Source organism: Ixodes scapularis, unplaced genomic scaffold (assembly GCF_016920785.2).
Source record: "Ixodes scapularis isolate PalLabHiFi unplaced genomic scaffold, ASM1692078v2 PGA_scaffold12__126_contigs__length_90152505, whole genome shotgun sequence".
NCBI classification, from domain to species: Eukaryota; Metazoa; Arthropoda; class Arachnida; order Ixodida; family Ixodidae; genus Ixodes; species Ixodes scapularis.
In genome coordinates this window covers 7,573,132-7,592,255 of record NW_024609838.1, presented here as the reverse complement: position 1 = coordinate 7,592,255, position 19,124 = coordinate 7,573,132, and the positions used below count along the sequence as shown (strand labels likewise).

General features: G+C 46.6%; 1 protein-coding gene across 1 annotated transcript; it reads left to right on the top strand.

Moving 5' to 3' along the window:
* Positions 1–1,150: 1,150 nt before the first annotated feature.
* LOC8031965 (allatostatin-A receptor) lies at positions 1,151–13,479 on the top strand. The gene is made up of 5 exons (XM_029989721.2): positions 1,151–1,629; positions 3,410–3,533; positions 9,152–9,372; positions 12,095–12,227; positions 13,075–13,479. Exons 1-5 carry the CDS (start codon positions 1,151–1,153, stop codon positions 13,477–13,479), a joined length of 1,362 nt encoding a protein of 453 aa, XP_029845581.1.
* Positions 13,480–19,124: the final 5,645 nt, after the last annotated feature.

Below are 19,124 nucleotides of genomic sequence, written 5' to 3'. Positions count from 1 at the left end.
TTGTGTCACCGTCATTGTTTTCCCCCTCCGGGATCATTTTTGACGCATTGGCGCAATGGGACGCTAAACACACCGGTTCGAGACGCATTCCAGCCACCGTACGTAGTTCAGGGGACCTGCCGCGACGCAATTACGCTGTCGTTGCGCGTTGCATGCCTGCGACGTAATTTCCGGACCTCGAGCTTCCCTCCGGGACGCGGAATGTGAGAAACCGGTATACGGATGGGGCTGTAAAATAACCCCGTCCTCGCGCAGTGCTCTCAATACGCGGCGCTCAACCGCAAGGCACTGGGAGACTTTATGGGGTCTTCGGCAATACCTCCTAGAAGACAAGGCCTGCTCATGACGTCATTGTCGGTGGACCGCCGACCCGCGCCCCAAGTGACGAAAACGCTACGCTCTGCGAGGATCGCCGCAAATGGTCAGACGCGTCCGTCTCGGCGTCGCCGCATATATTATCGTTGCGTTCGCTGTGAGTCGCTAGGAAACGAATGGTGCCGATGCCCACGCTTTGTAGGTCCACTACTAATGACGCTTTCAGGGAGGAGCCCAGGCCTCATCTTCGACGTGGTATTGGTTTCGGTGCGGCCCCCGTGCACCGGTAGCGATCGCAACGTTGGCGCGGTCAACGTTTTATTATCGCACCACGCAACATCTCCCCCAGAGCCTAGCTAAACTTAAGCTACTATGCCGCTATATTGGTGAAGTCGGGTTTATTGCTCCCCTCGCTTCCACTTAATCAGTCCTTGCGAACAAACCCGGGGCACAGGGAAAGAGAAGACCCACGCAAAAGTTGCGCGCGCGCAGCAGTAAACTGGGACGCATAATCCGTACACGCTCGATTTATTCTTACCCCTCTACGATACTTTCTTTTTCTTTTTCAGCCGCAGGTGCCTTGCGCGGGCGGCGACACAAGCGAGAAACTACGAGATACGGCTCTGAAGAAAGCCCGGATAACCGGCTGTACGAGACAGGTCATCCAAGACCGAGCTCCCAAAAACAGCCGTTCCCATTGGCCGACCGAAAGACGATGGGAATGGTGACGCACGCACCTGGCAGGTCAGCATCACCGATGCTGGTCTTATACGCGACACCCACAGTGCCCTAGGGATCCCTCCAAGCGCATCGCGGTCCGACCCCCGGAGCAGCAATGGCGGCGCCACTGAGGGCGGGCGACTGCCTCCAGACCAACGACAGCCTGCTGGACTGCTACTCGTCCCTGCTGGTGGCGAGCAATGCGAGTGCTGCCAACCAGAGCGGCGGCTTGGCCCCTGGCCACGTGTACTTCGAGTACCCCGAGGAGATGCTGGTGCCGTGGGTGATCAATGAGTACTTCTCCTTCATCGTGGTCACCTACCTCGTCACCTTCGTGGTTGGCGTCAGCGGCAACCTGGTAGTCGTGTCGGTGATGGCCGGGGACAAGGCGTCCCGCAACGTGACCAGCGTGTTCCTGGTCAGCCTGGCCGTGTCCGACCTGCTCCTGCTGACCATCTGCGCGCCGCTGGACGTGGCCCACTACTTCGTGATCCACTGGGACGCCGGGGCCACCATCTGCAAACTGGCCGCCTACGCAGAGACCGTGTCCGCCTTCGCGTCCGTCCTCAACATGGTCGCCGTAACGCTGGAAAGGTAGCACCACTCCGCTGTCTCAGCTCGGGCGTCCAGTCAGGGAAATGCCAGAAAAAGAGTGTTCCAGAATACAATTGTGTGTAATTTTTTAAAGCGCAGCTCTTCGGTGCCCGCTTCCGGTACAGCGACGTCACCATCGCCATTAGCATAACCGCGTGACGTCACATGTGACGTCACGTGCGACGTCACGAGGGACGTCAAGAGGGTCACGAGTGACGTCACAATGGTCATGAGGCTCACCAGTGACGTCAAGAAGGTCACGAGGGTGACGATCGACGTCACATGCGACGTCACGAGGGTGACGATCGACGTCACATGTGACGTCACGAGGGTCCCAATGGTCACGCGTGTGACGTCACTCCCCTTTCCTCCTTCTCCTCAAAAGCAGCGCTCTTATTCGGCATTACAGAGAATTTTGAACGTCTTTTATTTTATTTTTTCCAGTGGGAAGTTAGTGGTCACATTGCTAACGCATCATGCAAGAGACAGTCTGCCAACACTGTCTTTGGCGTTCCTTTTGTGACGGTAACATTGGTCATAAAAAAACTGTCTGCTAACTTTTCGAAGCATGCATTTACATGAAGCAAACATGCTTGAAACATGCCCGAGGAGTATCCGCAAATACTTTTGTTATTATGTCTGCAGCGAACATGATGTCTTTTGTATGATGTATGCGTAGTGTGACTGCGGCTTAAATGGTGTAGAAAGCTTGCTCCAAACACCTACACCCATTCCAACACATTTTCAGCACCCTCATTTCGGGTGTACATCCATTTGAAGCGGAAAATGGTGTGCTGCTGCATGGAACGCCCTTCATAAATTGACAAGAGTGCGAAAAGGGGAGGGAAAAGTGTGTCACAGTAAAGTGATTATTTTTTGAAGTGCGTTCCCCTTCAAAAAACAACTTTAGCGGAGATTGCATTACCGACTATATCGAAGAATCTTTCTGCATATTAATTATCTCTACTTAGAGATACCATTCCCCGGTGCTAGATATATCTTACTTTACGTGAGATATTGATGAGTGCAACGTAACATACTTGCCACCTAAGGGTGTTCCTGTAGCACCCTTAGAAGTTTTGGGACAAGTTGATTTGCACTTTTAAAGGGCAATTCCGGTCAATATTTTTTTTTAATTTGAGGTTTGGCTGTGTTTAAGTAAGGTCCCTAAATTATTAGGTTTTTTTTTACTTGATATAGGGTGTAGTTTTATAAATTTAGTTTCGGACGAGTACTGCAAAACCGAAACTATCTGCTAGAGGGATGGCAACACTGACCATCAGCCGTTCGACCGCGACGTGACGTCACGCTGGTGCTGCGGTGCGTAGTACAACCAATCAACTGCAGCTCCACCATGACCAACCATGACGTACGTCACAAGGGTTCTGCGCCGATGTTTCTTCACTAAAAACTAATCCGCCTGCCTCCCGCTAAACAGCAGCTGGTCGCACCATTAAAATCGGTTTTAGTGGAGTACGCGGCTTCCCTCTGACGTAATATTTCGGCTATTTATCATATTTAGTGACACTAAAGCGATGAAAGTAATTGCTTTCGGTTTCGTTTTTGACCGGAGCTGCCCTTTAAGTTCGTAAAACGTTTTGGTGTGCAGACAACGGACAATGAGTAAGCCCTAACGGGCGTCTGTTGTCTCCGCTGATGTCTGTCTTCAAGGGTGTCTCCGCGGGAGTTTGTCGGGCAGATATTTGCACGACAGTCTCCCACCCCTTCCGGAGCATGTCACCAAAGTAGACCGACGGCGTACCGTCCTCCTCTTGCCCAGGTTCGTGGTGATCGTGTTCCCGATCCACTCGCGCACCGTGTGCACCATGAGCAACTGCCAGCGCCTCATGGTGGGCGTCTGGGTGGTGTCCCTGGTCGTCGCCCTGCCCATCCTCTTCGTCAAGGTGCGTGCACAATGGCGCCCCAGCGCAGACAAGGCCTGCCCATGACGTCATCACTTGTGGATCTCCTAACCGTCCCAAGCTGCAAACACGATGAAGCTTTTTAATAGACCCTGCAAGGTGGCAGACGCGTCCGTCTCGGCGCCGTCGCGTGCTGGCGTCGTCGCGCTCCTTGTGGTAAGGCGCTGCGAGACGTACGGGCGACGACGCTGACGCAAACCAGGGAGTCGCGGCGTGGATCCACGAGTGATGGCGTTTCGGGGGAAGAGGCGCAGGCCTTCTCGTATACTTGGTATTGTCGTATACGTGGGCACTCACTCGGCGCACGTGCAGCCAGTCTTGTACGTGACGCATTACAAGGAACGCGTTACTAGTACCGAGTTTCTTTTTTTTATAATGAAGCGGAGACCTAGTAAACCTTTATAAAGAAGGAAGGGGTAACGTATTTTCGTTAATTTTAAATAAAGTAACGAGTAACGGTATTTTATTACTTCCCGAGGGGAACGTGGACAACACAAGCGCCCAACCTACCTCTCACCCCAGCTCGCGCGTGCGGTTTGCAGCGCGAGAAAATGCTAGATAGATCATAAAAAGACGTGCCCAAGATATGTCAGTATAGAAATAGTTAACCCCGAATGAAAGCGTTCGAAAGTGAGGAATAATTAACGACGAACAATACTGCAAGCTGTGGGACTAGAACAAAACTGCAAATTGGAACTGTGAAGAATGCGTTTGTACTTGAGTTTTGGACTTCGAAAGTGATGAAAGTCGGTCTTGCGACTTTGGCAGCTTTCACGAGTGACACTAATTGGAGTCTCGCAAAGTCTAGATTAGTTTTTTTTTACTACAATTATAACTTCTTTTTTGCTTTGAAACTTTGTACAGGGGGGATAACGTTATCTAGACCCGTGTCTTGTATTTTATTTTATGAAATTAGAATTTTTAATCTTGCACCTTTGAAAAGATTGGGCCAAGTTTGATTCGAGATAGCTTTCGACGTGCTATTATTCAAGGCATAAGAAACATATCAAATAAAAGCTTGTATCTAAGCACATTTAAAAATATATTGTTACTTTAAGGATGGTCTATGTAAAACATACAACAGTGTAAACTTGATAAGAAAAGTTACAAATACAAAATTCTACTTCATAAAAGAAATAGAAGGAGTTTTTTTGTGTTTTTAAATATGCAATACGATTTATTTGATACAGATATATGGTTTCTTCATATTATGCAGTGCGCCTGAAAAGAAAAAGACATCTGTACATCCATTCTACGAGCATAGCTCTGTCATTTCCTTGTTTTACTTTAATATTAGTAATTTTTGGGACATGATCATAGTTTTGATTGCTTTCGAGTCCAAACACAGTTCGGTACAACTTATACAATGATAGTATTTATAGTACAATATAGTAAGGGGTTCTTCCGCACGTTTAGTTTGCTTACATAGTAAAGTACAGAAATCAAAACTGTTTGAAATGATGTTTAAGCGTTGTCATAGGATATTAAAAAAACATGTATAAAACATTTTTCAAAGTTTTCCATCAGAGCACTCGCGCGGAAACCCATTCCGAAGCGACGGCTCGGCGAGCACATCAATCTACAGGATAAGACTGCGTATTTGTTTTCTTTGTTAAACCTATTTCGCACGATAGCTAAGCTAAGTTCGTTTAAACCTCCCCACCTCCGTTTTTATTTTTGGCACTTCTATGTTTGCGAAACCAAACGTTGCAAAACTCGCCGAATTATCTGATGCGAAACTATCAGTTCTGATAGCTTTAGCGCCGCTTCCGCGCTTGCTTTCAATTTATCTGCAATGTGCACGTCTTCCCTGATATCCCCTTTTTATATTTACTTGTATTTGGAAAAAAAACACCTAAACTGTTAACGAGAAAAGAGTCAAAGTACAGGCTAGCTGGTGGAAGTCAACCATTTCGTCGTTTGCCCTGAGACTGGTTTTTTTTTTTGAAGAGCCGAAGTAACAGAAAAAACAGACGTGATATTCAGATTCACGGGATAAAAATACTCCAGAATTCATCCCTAACTCGTTTTTTTAAGAACCTTTTTAGCTTCCCTCTAAGGCTAGAACTGCCGCATTTCCCTTTTCTTAGGTAGCTATCGTGATCGTTGGTTAAGTACAGACAGGGTCACTACGAGGATTAGAAGCGACTATATTCTGTTTCACCTTATGTTGTACCGCAGCGAAGGCTAGGAGCGCGAGCTCATAGTGTTGGCAGCTGCCCTAAATGCACGAGAGCTTGAGCCGCCGAGATGTGCCCTAGACAACGTTACTAAACCACTCAGTTGGAAAACTGCCATAGAGACTGCTCTGAAAAAAGTGTCCCCGATCTGGTCCTCGAGCACCGAGCTCATGGCGAACACAACGCCTCCACTTCTTCAGCAGCGGCCACTCGAGGAACTGCACGTGACGTCTATTTCGGCTTTAATCGGCCGTTTTGGTGCCGAAACCGATACAGCTGAAGAGGTAGGGGTGCCACCCCCGTTTCCCCAGCGCACGCGCCGCGTCTTACTACCGAAGTTAAAATGCCCCTGTATCACCCGCTGTGATGTCATGCACGATACAGCACACGCACTGGTTGCTCTGAGCACAGTTGAAGAGTGGGTGGAAGAAAATATCCCAATATTTACAAAACTTGTCCACATCTCTTAAGGGGAAGCTAGTCATTGCAAAAATAGGTTTCAAGCGTTCGAGATGGCGAAGAGTCAAGAAGTAACCAAATAGATTTTTTGCAATTACGGAGCACAGCAAAACTCAGTGTGATGGCGTGGGGGATTCCTCAAGCATCAAGCCTCCATCCATTGACAACCTCAGGTCGTCCAAACTGGAAACCCTTGGAAGTGCTATGAGTTTGCTCGTGCAGTGGCTCCGAAAATGCCCGGAATCGTACTCTTCAAAAGTGAAGCAGCATGCCTCACCCAATACTGTGAGACATAGAAAAAGGAATGGAATTTTGTGAGCCCCGTGAAAAAAGTTCAGACCTGCCACTTGTGAATAGAGGCTCAAAATGGAGGCAAGTCTTTCATAGTTGTGATAAAAAAAAATGCGATTCCTCAAGAGTTATCACCTCACTTACTTAAAATCACTTTTTTTTTTCTCACCATATGCGTTACTGTGAGCTTGTAATACTAGAGATGCGAAGTAATGTTATGCATTTCCCACCTTTAATTCCGTGATTTGTTATTGTCTCAAATAAAAAGAAAGTGAGGAAAGTTGGAACGAGCCTAGTTTCTCGCCAGTAAGTATACGTGAAAATGCGGCCGCATGCAGGAACCAAAATTTCGCACTCGGCTCGCTGGGATTTTTAAAATAATTTATCTCGTACAATTCCTTGTCTGATATAAAGCTTTTTGAAACGTAAATTCTTATGCTTGTAAACTATAAAAAAAAGAAGAAAAAACGCTTCAGTAAGTTTATTAAAAAAAATATTGAGAATTTAGAGATGTAATAAGTAAACTGGACACATGAATGATCTTTAATTTAATTATCATAACATACCAGTCACACCTCGGTTTTACTAAATAATATACCATGAGCACAAAATAATATAAACGCTAACGTAATGTTCCAAGCATATATAAAAAATTACGTAAAGTATTTGGCAACGGCCCATATCTTTTCTTCTTAGAATGAAGGGACAAATACGTGTTTTCAAACGCACTGCGAAATGCAAGGAAACCATACATATATTTAACGACACACAACAAGCATTTCATTATATATATATATATATATATATATATATATTTGAAATGCTGCCCACCACCTGTGGGCAACGTCGCCCACAGGTGGTGCATTTTTACGGAGGAGCTGTTAAGGGCTAGTTTCCCCAGGATCGTGTCCGTCCTCAAATGAGCTGATGACTCAAAACTCTGGACAGTCATCGCCATCTATGAGCGACGGCGGCAACCAGACCACCGGCGTGCCGGTTGTCTGGTTGCCACCGTCGTTCATAGATGGCGGCAACCTTTCGAGCCTTTCCAGTCTGCAGCTTCGCTGGTTTTCCTTCTTCACCAGAGTGGAAAGGCTGAACGTTTTTCTATAAAATTTGCTTTTCCCTCAGGTAAGCTGAGGGAAAAAGCAAAAAAAGAGAAAGGCTTAACTCCCGTGGAAACGCAGAGAAACCACCGGTCTTTAAACAATGGGGCGCCCTATTGATTGAAGACCGGTGGCTTCGCTGGGTTTCCACAAAAGTTAAGCCTTTCTCTTTTTTTTCTTGCTTTTTCCTTATGCAAGTTTTCTCTTTGCAAATTTCATAACAAAAATGCACCAGCTGTGGACAACGCTGCGCAAAATCGCAGCGCGATAGGTCAAGAAAGTGAATTTAGCGGTCGATATAAAGAGTCTAGCCGCTTATAATATATATATATATATTTTTTTTTACGACGTTCAATTTTGTATTTTTAGCTTTTCTACTAAAGGTTACAGTTTTGTTTCTTCTATATAACCTATATTGAAATTACCTATATTATAATTTTTTAAATGGGATAATATATGAGCTTTCATTTGATATGTTTCTTATGCCTTAATAATTGTACATCAAAATCTAACTTGATTTAAACTTGGCCCACTATTGTCAAAGGCGCAAGATTCAAAAACTTTTCTTTCAGAAAATAAGATTTTAAAAAAACATTTTCTGGGGAATATTAACCCTCCTGTATAAAGCTTTAAAGCAGTACAAAAGCTATATGGTTGCGAAAGAAAAATAATCTAAACATCGCGAGATTCCAAAATGTGTCACTCGTGAAAGCGGCAAGCATCGCTAGACCTGTATGCCTTCTGCCCTTACGAAACCCCAGACTCAAAAAACAATATCTTCCGTAGTTGTAATATGCAGTTCTGTTTCTAGTAACACAGCAGCAGCAGCACGGGTGCGTAAAAGGTGTAATTAGACGTGTCTTTAATCAATCAAACAATTATTTTCCACCAACATACTTTTTTTTTCTAAATTTTGTTAGGACTTGTATTATTTTTTCTTGCAGGATTCGAGATGAAATTAGCCAGTTACTTCTTGAGCGATTAACCAGTAACGGCATTCAGTTAGTTTATTTGAGGAAGGTGTAGTACATGTCTGTGCGGAACCAACTCGACCTCGAGATACAATAAAAGCGCCCTGTTAGGTGACATGGTCACACTTCCGCTGTAGCCTTTGGTAACTTTTTTTTTTTTTTAGTTACTTTGTGACCGCTCTGCGCGTCTTAGCTTTGTCCAGTCGGCTTGCGGTGATCGCAATGAACCTTTTTTTAATAAACCTCTGCGCATCCGTAAACCTTCTCTCTTCTTGTTTTTGTTTTTTTTTTGTTTTTTTTTTTAACATTTTTGGAAGGCACAGTTACGCACGACGAACATTGTCGAAACCTATCTCGAAGCATTTTCGGTAGTTTTTGACGATTTTTTTTTTTTGTGCAAATCGGTCGTATGGAGCATAAAAAGCGATGAAAATCGATGCAACGGAAAGATTCTAATTCGTTCTGACAGGCGGAGGCATGTTGGGCTTCCCTTAGTTCGTTTAAGGTTTAATGATTTTTACGTTGCTGCTCTTAGGCCTGGACGCCACGCGTGACAATGTCTCTAACGGCTCCATGTTTACTCGTTGTGGCAGAACGCGGTGCAGACGACGTTCACGAACCTGCGTGTGAACGTGACCACCTTCACCTGCAAGGAGCTGAAGGACTGGCGAGGCCAGTCGGTCGCCTGGTACCGCTTGGTGACGCTGTTCGCTCTGCCGTCACTCATCATGGTCGTCTGCTACTCCTGGGTCATCCTAGAGCTCTGGGTCAGCACCAAGACCATGGATCAGCTCACGCAGTCCGCCAAATTCAGGTAGTTCCAACGAGCAGTTCACGCCCTCAACTCCCAGCCAGAACAAGCGGCCAATCAGAACAGGCGGCATATAATCGACATGAAGTCGATTATATGCCGCCAAAGTTGATCACAGCGCCACGCTGAGGTTGGCAAAGCACTGGAAATGCGCCGAGTTCCAGACATTGTAAGGTTCGGCTATTGTCTTCATTGTCACGATTTGATACGAGCCACTATCTGAATGCTTGTCCAGCAATCGATTACCACGATCCCAAATTGAATCCTCACGCAAATCTGTGGTTTAATCTATGAGCATAGCCGCATTCCAATATCGTCACTTGGGGGGACTATGTTGACATAGCGATCCCCCCCTTCCCTCCCTTACCGCTACGTAATCAAGTTTTGCCAATGAGATATTGGAAGAAAACGCGCTCTTTTATTCTCGAAATTGTACCGCAACAAAGAGGTTTCTTGGTCAATGGCGTTGCGTGCGAGTATACTTAGATCCCAATAGTGCCAGTAAACTCCCGTAAAAAAAAAAAAAAAAAAAAAAAAAAACTTCGAATTGAATATTGTTGCGCGCGCAGAAGGTAAATTCGACATTTTTCTAAACCTCAATGACCTCCGTTTGCCCAGATCAGTGCATCAAACTTGTTAGATACATCCACGGCATATTCCTGAAGTACGCACTAAGTTTGGTTGCCGAAGGTATACACTGCCTGAACTACTAAATCATCCCGAATCTCTTTAAAGCTAATCATGTCGTTTAACAACTAAAACTGTGATGCAAAAAAAAAAAAAAACTTTTAGTGGAACGAACAGACACAGAAGGGAAAGACTCAAACTTAGCTGCCTGGTTTATTTCTTACGCATGCTATAAATACCCGCACAGTCACTCTCAACCAACTCCCGCAGATATCTCCTTGTTGAAAGCATTTTCCAATAAAAAGAACATTCACCTACACAAGGGACCAAACGGTCCAACCCAAAATACCATCACTGTCAACCACTTTCCACGTTCCCTTCTGTGCCTGTTTCTTCGACTAAAAGCGTTCCTCCTTTTCTGCTCCAGTCTCAAGTGCTAACCGACACGATTAGCTACAACCAGCTCGCCTGCGCACGTAGTCTTTTCTCTATAAAGTATTGTCACAACTCTAAACGAAATTGCCATATACTTAACATTGTATAAAATACATTGTCTGTATAATTTTTTAAATCATTATAATGTTGTTTTTTTTGTGTCGTGTTGTCGTTGTTTGTCTTGTGGGGCACCGACGGCTGGTCAAGCTCCGTCACTGCTCATTCACACTGGAAGCGGATCCGCGTTCACTAGGCGGTTGTGAACGCGGTTGTATAAAGATCCAGTACAACTGCACGCGCACTTGATGTCATCGAGTGCGCGTGCAATTGTACTGGATCTTTATACAACCGCGTTCGCAACCGCTTTGCCAACGCGGATCCGCTTCCAGTGGGAATGAGCGGTACGTGTTAATGGACGAAGAGCGTATTGGTGCGGGTCAAGTATAAAAAAAAAAGAATAAAAAGAAAAGATATAGGACAAACACAGCACAACCACATCTTTTAGATGTGGTGGTGTTGTTTTTGTCCTACATTTTTATTATTCCTTTAGCCTCTTGCCTTCTAATAACTATAGTGTCACTTGTGCTACCCCTTATGGACCATAAAGCCCGACAACAAGGGTGACTCGAGGTTTCGGTTTCGGCGCTTGTTTAGCGCTCTCTCTGGCGGATGACAAAACTCCCCCTGTTTCTCCATTTACCTTGGGTAGTTGGCTCGTCTTTGTTTTGCTGTCTGACAGAAAAAGAACGCTCCATTTAGCCAAAAAAAGGAAAGCGGTCGCTTGTGAGCGTTAACACTAAATCAACATGTCTTTGGTGCAGATGTCGACTTTAACAAACAAAAAGATACAAATCCTTTTTTTTTTCCTTGGAGGGACTAATGTTTAGGCATATGTAACGACGAATCTTTCAAACGCTTCGATTATTTAGGAATTAGACGATGGTTTGATGGGCATTTGCAGGAGCGATGAAAACAGTGATCGAAAAAGGAATATCGACCTATTCGTCATTAGCTGGATTTTTTGTTTCATGCTTCAAAGCAAAAAAAAAAAAAAAAAAGAAAAAAAAAAAAGAACAAGTAGTAAAAATTAAGCAATCATCATCGTGAACGCCTACTGTTACATCTGGTGTCCTCCAGGGTAGTGTCTTTGCACTTCTGTTATTCTTAATATTTATATAGATGACCTTCCTCCTTCCATAAAGTACACAGTTAGGCGTTTCGCCGACGATTCCATTATTTGCCAAAAACGCATTACAAATAACGCTTCAACTATACTTACAGGCGGTTTAAATACCATATCTTCATGGTGCCGTGTGTGGCAGATAAACATTAACACTCGCAAATGTAAACAAATGCCCATCACAAAGTCATCTACCAGAACACAATAACAATATTTATTATTCTCACAATGCTTGGAACATGTCTTATCGTGAAGAAAATTGAGAATACATTTTACAGAAACTCTACCATGAAACGAACTTTATGTTCTTCAACGAAACAAATGTGGTAGGCATGGGGTTAGTCTTGAAGCAACACAAAAGCGTCTTCTTTTTTTCCCGGGCTCCCTCTATCACTCACGATGGAAAATAAACAATGTCTAAATTTAAATTACTCTCGCGTAGCCCTCAATGCAATGACTGGCCAGTGTCCCCCTTGCCCGCAGCTATCAATGCCAGGCGCCCGGAACCGGGTCCAGGCTGGGAGCCACGGCCGCCAACCAGCAGCCCAACTGCAGACTCATCCTCAGGGGACACGCCAACTCGGACATCAGGGACGTCAAGAAGGCCAGGCAACAGGTACACCATTTGGCCAAGCATGGGCCATTGACTGGCGATGGTCTCTTGGCCAATGGGCAAAGAGTGGCCATTCATGGGCCAATGCTAGGCCGATGGCTGATGGACAGTGGTCATTGGCTCATGGCCAGAGATTCATCGGCCATTGGCTGGACATTGTCTGGCCACTGGCCAAAAGATCATTGCCAGGTATTGGCCAATAATTGGCCAAATCTGTGCTGCTTGGGACCTCGTAGAGGGCAGCTAAGGAATCTTGTAAGCGCCAACAGACACGGACACAAAAGAGTCCTTGAGTGTGTCCCCTTCTTTGTGTCCGTCTATATTTGCGCTTACAAGTTTTCTGACTCTGCACTAACTAACCCATCGAGGATTCTCGTTGTAACTATCCTTGGCCACCTTTTTCCCCTTCCCACTTCCTTTCAACACGTGGCTCGACTGATATATATATAAAAACAAATCTATCACTATTAGTATTACGAGGATTATTGGTTAGTGCATCTCTGTATATTTGACATATCTGTCTAACCTAATGTGTGACTAAATGAATCACGTGAATAGTTATCCGCTCGTGTAGATCGTTTCCTCGATCTTTCGTTCACTCGAATGCAAGTTCCTTCCGCCGTCTGAGCACATTCTTGTATTGAAATATTATTCCCCCGATTGAACCCGAATTAGTTCCGAATGCAGTCGCCGGTAACAATACCGTGCCACCATTTTCAGATAACCTAGGCGGACTGCGTTCTGCGCAGAATGTTTACAACAAAACCAACAAATCCCTCGACGAGCAAAGTGTCTCGGAGGATAGATTTTTAGCAGTGTTACCCCAATACACCTTTTCCGGGCGCCGCAGGTCATCAAGATGCTCATCCTGGTGGTGGTGCTGTTCCTGCTCTGCTGGGGGCCCCGCCTCATCATGGAGATCGTGGTCAAGTGCTGCCTGAACGTGTTCAACCACGGCGTGTACGCCGTGCGCGTGCTCTTCTACCTGCTGCCGTTCGTGCACAGCTGCCTCAACCCGATCGTGTACTGCTTCATGTCGAGCAAGTTCCGACGGCGCATGCTGCGCTGCTGCCAGCGCACCTGCCTGGCCCCGCGGTGCCCGGCCAGGTCGGCCACCGCCGCCAGCCGCACGTCTTCGACCCGCAACGGCACGGCCAGGCTCGGGTCCACGTACACCTTCACGTCGTACGCCACGTCCACGGTGGCGCTTCCTTCGTCCGTCGGACCCCTCGCCGGAGATCAGCTGGACTTGTGACAACTGCGGAGCCAGCGGGGCGGCGGCCGCGGCGGCACGGTGCAGAAGCGCTGCTCTAAGAGGGCCTCCGGGGCAGCCAGTAACCTGAGTATCGAGGAGTTCCTCTGAGGTGTCCAGGCCGGTGTGCCACCCGGAAGACAAGGCCTGAGCGTGACGTCATCGTTAGTGGACCCGCCCCAAGCAGCGAACAGGCTGGAACTCGGCGAAAGTCACCACGGAGGTCCGTCATGGCGACGCTGCAGTGTGTTAGCTTCGTGCTCGTTGGGAGATGCATGCTGCAAGACGCACTGGCGGCTGTAGTGGCGTGAACTAGGCTTCGCCGAGACACTAGGGATGACGTCCCGCATCCTCAGTTGCTGAACGTTGCCTCAGCGTGTGAACGAGTCCTCCCGGTCCTCCCGTACGTGGCCGAGGTTATGATCTCCGGCTCCTCTTTCTGACCGGGAATGACTTGACTTGCGAGTGGAACGATCGTATTGTGCGCGCTGCGGTTTAGGCTCGTGTTTCTTGATTGCAGGAGGCCGTCTCTTCTGTCTTAAGGTACATGCATCCAGATATTGCTTTATGTACATCTTTCTTTTCGACTGTGGTTTTTAATTTCTCGACACCGAGGTGCTCGCGAAATAAGCCGTCTCAACGGTCAGTTGACCAGCGGTTCACTTGACCTGCGCTGAAATGAGAAAATAGATAATATACTGAAAGAAATTACAGTTTGGGGCTGCACGTCGCCGTAAGGAAATTAATTTTTAACGAGGAAAAAATTGTACCGGGAAACACCTCAGAACAAATACTTGGAAGTGACAGCGAAGGGGATCTGGTGACGAGAAGTGGAAATGTCACCCACGAGCCAACCGCGGACTACAGTCACCGCCATGCGTGTTTTGCCTTTTCCATTGGCTTCAGCCTGCGAGGATTGGACCCGCAGAAATAAGAGCAACCTGTCAATTCACGCATAATTTAAAACTGGAGACGAACGGACAACATACACACGAGTATCCAACTCAGACGAATAAATTTGATTGAGACGTGATGTTTTGTACGCCGGTTTTGAATTATGTGCAACATAAACCGCTCACCTGTTTGTTAACTTTGTCTTCAACCTGTCTATCGTTAATTGTTTCTTGCGTAATATGTCAAGGCTTAAATTCCCAACTAGAGGTAGTTTCAACTGCTCTACGGAAACTTCTATGGTTTGAGGGCTTGCGATCACCTAAACAGATTTAATCGCAGGGTGCATATAACGCTAACCAAATACAAAAATTCTGGTACTCACACCGTTTATATGAACGTTAAAGCAAGCAGGAGACCGGCGGAAACCTGGGACAAACAGACGAACGGAACTAGCTGTACCCCGGAGACAAAAAGACAAGAACGATGATCTTTTAAGTAATGGAAAAGGTCGGGTCGGGGAGGGGGGGGGGGGGGGGTCATTATACGTCATTTTGTGACACTGCCTAGTGACGTGCGAGCAGCCTGCAAGCTCTGGCCGATCAATAAAAGCCCCAGGGGGCAAGGAGGAGTATTCCGCCTTGTTTACGCGGAGAGCTGTCAGATTCGTAAGAACGTAGAGGGGGTCATCGTCAAGCAGAATCCGTGGATGCCGAGATCTAAACCAAAGCTATCAAGATAGTACGAAGGAGGTTAAATTTCACCACCATCAAATAAAAAGAAAAAGCGAAAAACTTGGTTGGGTGAATGCTCACAGATGTTAGGCCAGAGAAACGCTGTTGCAAAGCTAGGACTCGAAAACGAAAAGTTCGGCAGCCACAGGGACATGTGAGTGATGCCGCTAATGCTTCATTTGAAATGTTATGCGGTCGTACGCTGCCCAAGTCACTGGCGCGCAGGCGCCTGCTGTAACCACTTCTTCCACGAGTGCTCTGATGACCCTGACCCATGCAAAGCATCGCTGGCTCAGCCCAACCCTACTACATGGCGAGTATATTTAACCTTAAAATTATTTTTTTCTTTTTCACATTATGCACTGTCACACAGTCGGTGCTTCAAATAATGTTCGTATCTGCAAAGAGAACGAAGTGTGCTTTTTATCTACACTTCGTTTCTCGTTAAATAAAAGTGCGAGCGTAGCAGAAGCTCAAGAACAAGCTCCGAGTTTTCAGTGTATACCTCCCGACCACGGGCAGCCGTGCAGCGCAACCATCGCTCAAGCATAGCCTCCTATATGCTGATAAGACCTAGCAGATGGCCACGAGAAGCGGTCGCCGAAATGGAAAAGGTGGAGCGGCAGACAACGCACGAAAGGAGAGCCACGTGACTGGCGCCCCGCTGCGGCGAGACGCCGAAACACACTTCTCCCGAGCGGACAACAGTGCTTCGGGTCCTCGCCGCTGCAAAAGCTGTGCGCTGACGTCCAGGTTCCCCAAGAAATGGCCCTTTGATGGTCTGTGCTACCAGATCCTAGCGCTCCAAATCTGCGACCGAGCACTTTATGGCTCCGTCGTCGAACTGCCAGGCTTTGTGAGTATAGAGGAGGCTATGGCCCATGGCATCCTGCTCGCGCTATCTTCGACTTCGCTTCTCACATAAGGTGAAACAAACTGTTTGAATTTATGCACACGTGGTGGTGCGCGTCCGCAATGGTGAACCCTTCTACTGTTTGCGATGTTCCTTCGTCGCGTTTCCAGGCACACGGGAGCAGTATGAATCTCAAACAAGCCGCGTATTGCATCGCTCTTCTTACGGGCTCAGTTGGAGCTGCAGCGGTTACGAGGCACCATCGCGAGCTTGTCTTAAACTTCAAGCCAGAAACGAGAACAAAGAACTGTACTTTAGGCACGTGTGTGATCAGACTCAAACTCGCGAGGGCTGACCCGACGCGCCCTGTTTCGTTTGGTCTGTGCCCGGTTATAGTGGCGAATGAGAAGAACGTGCCGAGATCTGCGCCGCACTTCGGAATCGCTTCGCTGTGCCAGCGCTTCAGTGGGGCTAAAGCAAAAGTCGTACCGGCGCGGAAATGTGACCTCGGCGAATGTTGCCTCTCGCCGGAAAGCTCTCTTGTGTCATCTGTAACGTTGAAATAAAGCCTCTTTTATTTCCCGAGCTACTTGACTCTTTCTACTGCATTGCAAGTCCATAAGCCTGAGTACTATTACCGGTGCAGTTGCCATCATCCTTATCACCGCCATTACGGGCATGCTAATTCAACGCCCGGTAATAAAGACCGCCACAGATGCCGGCCAACTCGGGCACGTCGCACGTGACTCGCCTGTGTCGGCCGCCGGCGGATGGCCTCGCCTTCCGCCATGGATCATCGGCGTTATCGCTGTGGCGGCCCACAAACAGGAGCCCTTAATGTACGCCTTTTGCCTCTGAGAGCACCGGGCGAGTTGGGAGGGGCGGCGGTCGAGTTTTATTGCCCCTTGCACTCAGCCCGTCACCGCCCGTCGAGCAAGGGCACCACATACGACACGGAGACTACGGCAGAACGGATGAGTTTCAGGACGTCCTTAAGGCCTGTCCCAACAGGATACTACACATATCGTGAGGCGATACGACTCCGACATAAATCAAACAACGCACCGCTTCCTTCAATTTTTTTTTTGTTCTTTTTTTTTTCTGGCGGGGAGAAAGTTTTTTTTTTTTTTTTGTTAAAGATCGTCTCTTTTTTTCAGGGGGCATTGAACGTGCTCATCACGTGGGTCAGGACAGTCACTCACAATCAGACTTGTACGTAGCTCAACTACTATACTCAGGTTACTGCAGTTTAACTACTTTTCTGATTAGTTTAATGACTTACAATTCTATTTTTATTTCGGTAATCAGCAGCTCACTTTAATTACTTTTTCCGAGTAGCTTCTGATCAAATGAAAAATTACTTTCGAATTTTAGTGTTTTTTTTCCTATCAAGAAACATTCCTGCACAAAAAGAGATAAGACGTTGGAGGATCAGCTGATATGTGCAAAGAGGACGAAGCGTGTGGCGGATAAAAAAAAAGGGGGGGGGGGGGGGGAGAAGAAAGTGGTTTTGGGCAGTCCGAAAACCCCCAAAATTTTCCCGAGGTTCCCACTGCAACAACCCTGCTACGAGGCGCGTGATGCCGTATGTGCCTCTGGATCGGCGTTTTATTTTACTCTGACGACTGTATTGTAACTTGCGGCACTCGCACTCCAGGAACGAGCTTGATCCAGCGTCCAGTGGCGACGGAAGAGGGGGGGGGGGGGGGGGAGGTAAGTCTTTTTTTGTCGTTAGATGGTTTACCAAATACCGCGCAACAATTAAGTTCTCATCACTGATCAGTGGTCTGGCTCATTATCAAATGTGACATCAAGTTTGAGCGTGGTTCGCCTAATTGCGATTGATCAACAGATTGCACATGACCATACGTGCCGCGCTTCAAAGATTTTCAATCTCGCCGTCTTGTAGTTTTTTTTTCGAAGACCATCCTTGCTCCATAGCGTTGCTCTATTTGTGCTGCCATGTAATCAATTGTGGACAAAATACTCGATAAAAGTATTTAAGTTAAGTTACTAAATACCGGCTTCATAAAATATTAAATATACTACTAAAGTTAATTTCACTGGAAAATGTCTTGAGTAGAGTGGAATTACTTAGAAATGTAATTCAATTACTTTTGAAGATACTTCCACATTTTGTAATTTGTATCGACGTCATTGAAAACGACAATTACACAGCTACGCAAGTCTGGTTTACCATAATGGTTTATTAACACACAATAAAACAAAACGCCAAAAAAAATATACATCGTAGGGCTATTTTGTGCAGTTCAACTCTAAGGAGCAGGATATTCTCACGAATGGACAAATGATGAGTCGGTGAATAACTGAAGAAACGAAACGTTTAATGAAGCTCAAAACAAAATAGAGAAAGGCTAGCGTCGCAGACGTCGATGTCGACGAAACAGCGGGATTGAGCTCTTGGGCGAGACTGACTCCGGACCACAGCGTTGGCTGTCAAACGCTGTTGATTTTGTGTAACCGAGCACTGTATATTTGAATTTAAGTTGTACCACTCCTGCCAAAGCCTGAAAAGAAGGAAGAAGTATGGATAAACAATAGAAAACAAAAATGAAAAACCGCGCGGAGCATCTTTTGCTCCCACTTGGGGTTTCTGGAGCATTCGGCGTATAGAACATTCGTAACTTGATCAGACGTCAAGGTTCGCGAATTTACGAGAATGTCAAATTGAGAGAATAAATAAAAAAGGAGTCCGCTCCCCGCTGCCTCCACAGAGCGGGATTGGTTAGGAGTTAGGACCAACACGCGGCCCGGACGTCACGCAGCAGCGGTGGCGCTGTCGACGGCACGACGCGTGCGCACACGCTTCACTACTTTCGAATTTTGTTTCTGCGCATGCGCAGTGCCCACACCTGGTGTGGGCAGACGCGGGCTTGTTTGTAAACAGCGTGTCGGTCTGCGTCCGGACGTGAGAAGAAACGAAGTATTGCAACTGTGAGACAGCATCAGCCGTATCGCCGTAGTAATGCTCGGATTCTCGGATGTGTTCCAGGATCGATAAAACTTTTAGTGCTTTTAGCATATAATTGCCGCATTTTCTTAGCTTGTTTCTGAACGATGAATGTCTGAGAATCAATGCAAAATACATACGTCGCACAGGCCTAGGAAAACGTGTTTCAGCCCTATGTAAACGCGTAATCGCAGCAATT

Bases quoted from the DNA above. Each gene is read 5' to 3' on its own strand.
- LOC8031965 (XM_029989721.2), top strand. From the start codon at position 1,151: ATGGCGGCGCCACTGAGGGCGGGCGACTGCCTCCAGACCAACGACAGC. The intron at 3,534-9,151 runs GTGCGTGCACAA...TCGTTGTGGCAG, and splicing joins TGCCCATCCTCTTCGTCAAG to AACGCGGTGCAGACGACGTT. The intron at 9,373-12,094 runs GTAGTTCCAACG...CCTTGCCCGCAG, and splicing joins ACGCAGTCCGCCAAATTCAG to CTATCAATGCCAGGCGCCCG.